The following is a 9292-nucleotide window of genomic DNA, read 5'->3' as shown; positions in this document are numbered from 1 at the left end:
GCGCTGTCGGAGGGTCAGTGCCGAGGGAGCGCCGCGCTGTCGGAGGGCCAGTGCCGAGGGAGCGCCGCGCTGTCGGAGGGCCAGTGCCGAGGGAGCGCCGCACTATTGAAAGCTCAGCATTGAATGAGTGCTGCGGATCAGCACCTTGTTTTGTGCATTATTCTTTTGGCCTTACATATAGAGGGTGTAATCAAGGCCTTTATGGATGTCGTGGAAATTAGTGGGTTGGTAAATAGGGAGGAAGATAGCCTTAAACTTTAGGAGGATATCAGGTGACTGTTCAGCTCGGCAGAGCAGTGGCACAAGGAATTCCAACCGGAAGAGTGAGAGCCAATGTACTTGGGTGGACTGACGAAGCAAGGGATCCACTATGAATGGTAGGACTCTGGAAAGTACTGAAGATCAAAGGGATCTTGGTGTACATTTCCATATATCCCTAAAGGTGGCACTGAAAAGGGATAATGGAATACTTAAAAATACAGAAAATTGGAGCAGGAATATGCTATTGGACATTCAGGCCTGTTCTGCTGTTCAGTGCAATCACAGCTGATCAGTGAACTCAGTACCTGGTTTCTGCTTTCTCTTTAGCCCTAAGAACTAAATCTGAATCATCGTTGAAAGCATTCACTGTTTTGGCCTCAAGTGCTTTCTGTGGCAGAGGATTCCAGAGGCTCACATCCTTCCTACATTTACCCTGTCTAGTCCTTTAATACTTGCCTTTATTTAAACCAAAGTATCAAATACAATAGCAGGGACATAATGCTGGAATTACGTGAAAACTGGTTCGGCCTCAACTAACTAAGGGTCTAATGATGGGCATGAAACTATCGATTGTTGTAAAAACCCATCTGGCTCACTAATGTCCTTTAGGGAAGGAAATCTGCCGTCTGTGGCCATAGGTAGGGTGGATAGGAAGATACTTTTTCCACTAATAGAGTACTGAATAACCAGGAGATATAGATTTAAGTAAGAGAGGTGAGGTGGGTTTTTTTTTAACTGAGAATGATCTCTCACTGAGGAGTCTGGATCTCACTCTGTGAAAGATGGTTGAATCAGCATTGAAACAGTGTTTAAATATTAACTTGTATTGCCACAGTCTAAGGCTCGAGTTAGAGGTGGAAAAGGCATTACAGTAATTAGATCTTTGTTGCTGGCATGGAGGTGATGGGGCAAATGGCCTCCACCAATGTACAGTTTTCTGAATTGGTATGAGAAGATCAGTTGATGTCAAAGGGTTGGTACTGAGGCTGTGCTGCACTGTAATGAGGATCAATAAAAAAAACAGTGCTGCACCAAATTATCCAGTTTGAGGTAGTAGTTAGTGTGAAAATAGTTTGGTTTGACTGAGAATCTCCTTAATGGACAGATACTTTGTGGAAAGCACACATCCCGATGTGATTCAGAAGTTGTTGCAGGATGATATCATAAGGAACTGTCGCCTGAGGACAGCAGAAGGTGACGAAACTGAACTCATTATGGGCACAGTCTCCAGTAAATCTGCCATGTTGGTAAGTGGATGTCCTTTGCTGGTATGATGCTGCAATCTGGGCGAAGGTTATTGAGGATTCCAGATCTTGATTAATTCAACACTGGAAATTTGAAAAACCTGCAAAGATCACAAAGCCCAGAAAATCCATCGAAACAATTTCTTAGTTTATCCCTCAATCCCCCTTTGACTCTGGTTGCATACAGACAATAGGACCCTCTGGACTGTTTCATCAAACACTCTCAGGACAGGGACAGCACAGGTTAGGTACGGAGTAAAGCTCTCTCTACACTGTCCCAGTAAAACACTCCCAGGACAAGTACAGAATGGGATGGAATTTCACAGCACCAAAAGACACCCTTCATGTTTGTGCCAGTTAACAAGCAGCTATCTATTCTAGTCCCATTTTCCAGTACTTAGCCTGTAGCCTTTTATTTTATGGTGTTACGTATATATTCTAAATATTTCTGAAATGGTGGTGATTCCCACCTCTACCACTCTTCCAGGCAGTGAGCTGCATATACCCTCCACCCTTGGATCCCCTCTAAACATTCTGACCCTTACCTTCAATCCATTTCCCCTAGTTATTGACCTTCTGCTAAGAGGAAATGTTTTTTTCCTATCTCTGCCACTCATAACTTTATATACCTCAATCGGGTCCCCTCTCAGCCTTCTCTGCTCTAAGGAAAACAACCCCAGCCTATCCAGTCTGTCTTCATCGTGGGATTGCTCCATTCCAGGCAACATTATAGTGAGTCTCTATTGCACCATCTCTAGTGTAATCACATCCTTGATAGTGTGGTGATCAAAACTGCACACAGCACTCCAGCCTAACTAACGTTATATACAGCTCCATCATAAACTCCTTGTAGTTATATTCAGTGCCTTGGCTAATAAAGGCAAATATCCCATCTGCCTTCAAGGATCCTTGAATACACACCAAAGTCCCTCAGGTCCTCTGTACTTCAAGTCCTTCCAATCATTGTGTACTCTTTTGCCTTATTAGTGCTCCCAAAATACATCACCTCACTCTGCAGATTAAATTCTATTTGTCATTGATATCATCCTGTAGTCTAAGGCTTTCCTCTTACTATTTACCACACAATTTTAATGTTATCTGTGAACTTACTGATCATATCTTTGACGTGCAAGTCAAGATCATTGCTGTACACATTCTCATTACATGTACACATCATCATTAATGTATATGAATGTCATCCCTCAGCATGAGGGGCATGGATAGAGTAAATAGCCCAGGTCTTTTCCCTGGGTAGGAAAGTCCAAAACTAGAGTGCATAGGTTTAAAGTGAGAGGGGAAAGATTTAAAAGGGGCGTAAGGGGTAACTTTTACATGCTGGGTGTATGTATGGAATGAGCTGCCAGAGGAAGTGGGTGGAGGCTGGTACAATTACAACAAAAAGGCATCTGGATGGGTATATGAATTGAAAGGGTTTGCAGGGATATGGGCCAAATAGTGGCAAATGGGACTAGATTTTTCTAGGATATCTGGTCGCCATGACCGAATTGGACCGAAGGGTCTCTTTCCATGCTGTCTCTATGACTAATAAATTGGTGGTACTCCATGTTGAACAACACTTGCAGGAAGTTGGCAAGGGTGCAAAACGTACTCTTGGTAGGGAACTTCAACCGCCAAGAGTGGATCGGCAGCAGTGTTCCTGATCGAGCTGGTCAGGTCCTAAAGGACATTGCGGCTAGACTGGGTCTGGGGTAGGTGGTGAGGGAAAACAAAAGGGGAAAATGTAGTTGACCTCATCCTTGCCAGTCTGCTGGTTGCAGATACAGCAAATGTTTTATTATCCAGCACCTATGGGACCAGGAGTGTGCCAGTTGATCAAATAATCCGGATAATCAAGAGATACGCATTATCAATGTAACAACACAGTAACATAAGTCAGAAGTCACAGACACCAGGTTATAGTCCAACAAGTTTGTGAAATCTCAAGGTTTCTGAGCATAGCCCCTTCGTCAAGTGAAGTGAGAGAAGCACACACAACACAGAATTCATGGGTGGAGATAGATATCAAGGGCAGATAGACCATACAAATGATGTGAGTGGAGTGCTGAATGATAAATCCCTGCCTGTGATCTGAAGTGTCAGACGGTGTGAGTGAAGTGTCAGCAGCTGAACAACACGTGAAGGCACGACCTCCAATCCAACTAAATGAGGCACAGAGATAATTACAAATAATTAAAAATAAGGTGGTGCTGGAGACAAACCAAAAGACTGGAATAACATGATAGGTATAAGAGTCGCATGCTGAGGGTCTAACCAAAGTTATAGGTAATTCAAAACTGTATGAAATAATTAAGGTAGAGAGATCATAATTTATCCAAGTAATGGTAACAAAACAGGACAGTAAGGAAGATTTTACAGATACAGAACAGTGTGGTGGGGTCACATGTAACACAGCACAAACACAAGATTGTTACAGAGATAGTAGGAACTGCAGATGCTGGAGAATCTGAGATAACAAGGTGTAGAGCTGGATGAACACAGCAGGCCGAGCAGGAAAGCTGAAGTTTCGGGTCTAGACACTTCTTCAGAAATGGGGGAGGGGAAGGGGATTCTGAAATAAATAGGGAGAGAGGGGGAGGCTGATATAAGATGGATAAAGGAGAAGATAGGTGGAGAGGAGACAGACAGGTCAAAGAGGCAGAGATGGAGCCAGTAAAGGTGAGTGTAGGTGGGGAGTTAGGGAGGGGAAAGGTCGGTCCTGGGAGGACGGAGAGGTTAAGGAGGCGGGATGAGGCTAGTACAAAGAACAAAGAAAATTACAGCACAGGAACAGGCCCTTCGGACACCAAGCCTGCGCCGATCCAGATCCTCTATCTAAACCTGTCGTCTATTTTCCAAGACAACAAGGTGCAGAGCTGGATCTGCAGTTCCTACTATCTCTGAGCCTATTTTCCAAGGATCTGTATCCTTTTGCTCCCTGCCCATCCATATATCTGACTAGATACATCTTAAATGACGCTATCATGCCCGCCTCTACCACCCCCGCTGGCAACGCATTCCAGGCACTCACCACCCTTTGCGTAAAGAACTTTCCACGTATATCTCCCTTAAAATATTACCCCCTCAGCTTGAAATCCTGACCCCTAGTAATTGAGTCCCCCACTCTGGGAAAAAGCTTCTTGCTATCCACCCTGTCTATACCTCTCATGATTGTGTAGACCTCAATCAGGTCCCCCCTCAACCTCCGTCTTTCTAATGTAAATAATCCTAATCTACTCAAGAACAAAAACAAAGTTGCTGGAAAAGCTCAGCAGGTCTGGCAGCATCTGTGAAGGAGAAAACAGAGTTAACGTTTTGGGTCTGGTTACCCTTCCTCAGAACTAACCTACTCAACCTCTCTTCATAGCTAGCACCCTCTATACCAGGCAACATCCTGGTGAACCTCCTCTGCACCCTCTCCAAAGCATCCACATCCTTTTGGTAATGTGGCGACCAGAACTGTATGCAGTATTCCAAATGTGGTCAAACCAAAGTCCTATACAACTGTAACATGACCTGCCAACTCTTGTACTCAATACCCCGTCTGATGAATGAAAGCATGCCGTATGCCTTCTTGACCACACTATCGACCTGCGTTGCCACCTTCAGGGTACAATAGAGCTGAACACCCAGATCTTTCTATGCATCAATTTTCCCCAGGGCTTTTCCATTTACTGTATAGTTCGCCTTGAATTGGATCTTCCAAAATGCATCACCTCGCATTTGCCTGGATTGAACTCCATCTGCCATTTCTCCACCCAACTCTCCAATCTATCTAATATTCTGCTGCATTCTCCAACAGTCCCCTTCACTATCTGCTACTCCACCAATCTTAGTGTCATCTGCAAACTTGCTAATCAGACCATCTATACCTTCCTCCAGATCATTTACGTATATCACAAACAACAGTGGCCCCAACACGGATCCCTGTGGAACACCACTGGTCACAGTTCTCCATTTTGAGAAACTCCCTTCCATTACAACCCTCTGTCTCCTGTTGCCCAGCCAGTTCTCTATCCATCTAGCTAGTAGACCCTGGACCCCATGCGACTTCACTTTCTCCATCAGCCTACCATGGGGAACCTTATCAAACGCCTTACTGAAGTCCATTTATATGACATCTACAGCCCTTCCCTCATCTATCAACTTTGTCACTTTTTCAAAGAATTCTATCAAGTTGGTAAGACACGACCTTCCCTGCACAAAACCATGCTGCCTATCACTAATAAGCCCATTTTCTTCCAAATGTAAACAGATCCTATCCCTCAGTATCTTCTCCAGCAGCTTCCCCACCACTGACGTCAGGCTCACTAGTCTATAATTAGGAGATGGGGGCAGGAGATGGGGGTGGGGCTTGAGGTGGAAGGAGTGGATAGGTGGGAGGACAGGTTAAGGAGGCAGGGACAAGCAGGGCTGGTTTTGGGATGCGGCTGGCGGAGGGGAGAGTTTGAAGCTTGTGAAGGCCACATTGATACCATTGGGCTGCAGGGTTCCCAAGCGAAATATGAGATGCTGTTCCTGCAACCTTCAGGTGGCATCGTTGTGGCACTGCAGGAGGCCCAAGGTGGACATGTTGTCCAGGGAGTGAGAGGCAGAGTTGAAATGGTTCGCGACTGGGAGGTGCAGTTGTTTGTGGCGAACTGAGCGTAGGTGTTCCACAAAGCGGTACCGTCCATCGTGTTGTATGGTACTGTTGCCATTCTAAATGGGACAGACTTCAAACAGATCTAGCAACTGAAGACTGGCCATCCATGAGGTTCTGTGGGCCACCAATATTGCAGAATTGTACTCCAGCACAATCTGCAACCTCATGGCTCAGCATATCCCCCACTCAACCATTGCCATCAAGCCGGGGGATCAACCCTGGTTCAATGGAGAGTGCAGGAGGGCATGCCAGGAGCAGCACCAGGCATACCTGAAAATGAGGTGTCAAATAGGACTACTTGTGTGCTGAACAGCATTAGCAGGAAGTGATAAGTGATCCCACAACTAATTGATCTAAGCTGTCTAGTCCTGCCAGATCTAGTCGTAAATGGTGGTGAAACAACTCACTGGACTATGAGACTCCATCCTCAATTAAGGCAGAGACCAACATGTCACTGAAAAAGATAAGGCTGAAGCTGCTGCAGCAATCTTCAGTATCATGGATACCAGTCTTCAGCCAATTCAAATCACTGTACGTAAATGCCAAGATATGGTTGAAGGCACTGGATACAGCAAAGGCTGTGGGCCCTGAAACCTTCCGGCAATGGTACTGAAGACTTGTGCTCCAGACCTTGCTGCTACTTTAGTCCAGCTGTTCCAGTACAGTTAGAACACTGGCATCTACCAGACAATGTGGAAAATTGCCCACATGTGTCCTGCGTGCAAAAAGCAGGATAAATCCAACCCGGCCAAATACCGCCCAATTAAGAGTGTGATGGAATACTTACCACTTACCTGGATGGGTGCTGCTTCAACAACACTCAACAAGCTTAGCACCATCCTGACTTGGAAATATATTGCTGTTCCTTTACTGTCCTGGAACTGACTCTGTATCAGCATTGTGGGTCCACCTACAGCACATGGGCTGCAGCAGTTCAAGGAAGCAGCTCACCACCATTTTCTGAACAGTAACTGGGACACACAATAAATACTGGCCCAGCCAATAACACCCACATCCCACAAGTGATAAAATAAACAGGAAAGGACCCAGTATTGAACCCTATGGTACACTGCTAGACACGGGTTTCCAGTCACAAAAGCACCCATTGACCATCACTGTCTGCTTACTGCCATTAAGTCAATTTTGTGTTCAGTTTGCCAAATTATCCTGGATCCTGTAGGTTCTTGCTTTCTTGACCAGTCTGCAATGTAGGATCTTGTCAAAAGCCTTCGTGAAGTACTTTTGGACTGCATCCTTCATCACCACCATCTGCACACCAAGTTACCTCCTCAGAATATTTAATGATATTTGTTAGACAGGTACAGCGTAAAGTTCCTTCAAACCTGTCCCAGTAAAATCAGTTAGTTTTAGTTGAGGATGGGCTGCTGCATCAATCACATTTTCTGATTCAACTTTTAGCCCAGGTCTGGATTATGACAAATAGATTCTCTGGCCTGTCTTACTGGCATTGGCAGCTGATGTTGAATTTAGCCTTCCTCAATTATCTACAATTTGGTAAATTTGCCATTAAAATGGTCATTTTTGGCATCTCTGAGGTTTGTCAAGAATTGGAATTGTGGGATTCTGTCCAAACAATCACAAACAGCCTTCTGTTCCACAGATGTCCAAAGCTGTGCAGAATAATGGAGCAGCTTCAACATCACAGAGTACAGACCCCGTACAAAGTAAAACAGATGTTCCCGCAGACTTATTGGACTTCTACGAACAAATGGATAAGGAAGAGGAGGAGGAGGAGGAGGAACTGCAGACAGTGTCCTTCGAAGTGAAGCAGGTGATGATTTATAACTTTGTTCAACTAATAATTCCTATAGGCATTCGGGAGAATGGTTTACGTGTGGAACTTAGTGCCACAGAGATTGATCGAGGAGAACAATATTAATAACATTCAGGCAAAGGCTCGGTAAACACACTGGAGAAAGGATTTAAAGTTTACATTGGTTGGATGAGGCAAGATAATGGCGACTGGAGCTTGTTCAAGGCAGAATCAGCAGCATAGGGGAGTCTGTATGAATGGCCTATTTCTGTATTGTAAAGCTCAATGTAACCATGTTGAAACAAGCATAGACAATACTGGAGAAACTCAGCAGGTCTGGCAGTATCTATAGAGAGAAAAGCAGAGTTAACGTCTCAAGTCTGAAATGACTCTTTAGCACCAATGCCAATGCTGCCAGACCTGCTGAGTTTCTCTAGCACTTCCTATTTTTAATCCAGATCTCGACCATCAGCAGTTCTTTGTTTCTATTGCATCCATGTTGAATTAGAGGGTCCTGACTCTGCAGTGCTCAGGCAATTCGACTGAACCAGTGATTATTAGATTTATTTTCAAGGCTGGAGTATCAATTTAAATTTAAATTGCTTGATTCTGGATGCACTTCCTGCCCATTTTTGCCACATTTAATTCCAGTGTTCTTGTTTCCAATGGAAACTGTCTTTTGAAACTTGTCACTCTACATATAACTCTTTTCTGTTGGTCTGGAACTAGGCCACCCTGACCCCAGACTGTAAATGCGATGCACCCCGCTGTGAAATGTGTTCCACTCTTGTTTGCTCCTTTGTTTTTCATGGTTTTCTAGTCTGGAGGAGTCTGTTTCTAAACAAAATGTTCCCATAGGAAATGATTGAGGAGCTGCAGAAACGGTGTATTCACATGGAATACCCATTACTAGCAGAGTACGACTTCAGGAATGATACCATCAACCCAGATGTTAACATCGATCTGAAGCCCACAGCCGTCCTAAGGCCCTATCAGGAGAAGAGCTTAAGAAAGATGTTTGGAAATGGCCGTGCCAGGTCAGGAGTTATTGTCCTTCCCTGTGGTAAGTATCAGGCTTTGTTCAGACTGTCACGTTCTCTGTCTGCTTGTCCTGCTGGCTGTATAGATCACAGCTGTCTGTTTTAACCAGGAGCCCTGCTTTACAATTTGAGAATTTGAGTGTCTCATGAGGAAGTTCTATTTTAATTTCATCCTTCCGAATACAGATCCCAATCCCTCCCAATTTCACTCACTAATAGGCAATTCTTCAGTCAAATCTCTTCTTTGAATAATGGCACCTTCAACAGTGCGGCACTGTCCTAGTACTGACCCTCCGACAGTGCGGCACTCCCTCAGCACTGACCCTCCGAC

General features: G+C 44.7%; 1 protein-coding gene across 2 annotated transcripts in view; it reads left to right on the top strand.

Annotated features, from left to right (window-relative positions):
* Positions 1–9292, top strand: part of ercc3 (excision repair cross-complementation group 3) — a 25429-nt gene that overhangs the window by 3591 nt on the left and 12546 nt on the right. For both annotated transcript variants that reach the window (XM_048598528.1, XM_048598529.1), the window contains exons 4-6: positions 1367–1508; positions 7769–7939; positions 8780–8984. In XM_048598528.1, coding sequence (XP_048454485.1) covers positions 1367–1508; positions 7769–7939; positions 8780–8984 — 518 coding nt within the window. The remainder of the gene's footprint in view (positions 1–1366; positions 1509–7768; positions 7940–8779; positions 8985–9292) is intronic.

This window comes from Rhincodon typus, chromosome 7 (genome assembly GCF_021869965.1).
Source record: "Rhincodon typus isolate 14 chromosome 7, sRhiTyp1.1, whole genome shotgun sequence".
Classification (NCBI taxonomy): domain Eukaryota; kingdom Metazoa; phylum Chordata; class Chondrichthyes; order Orectolobiformes; family Rhincodontidae; genus Rhincodon; species Rhincodon typus.
Note: the sequence above shows the minus strand (reverse complement) of the source record. Positions and strands in the feature narration are given on the sequence as shown.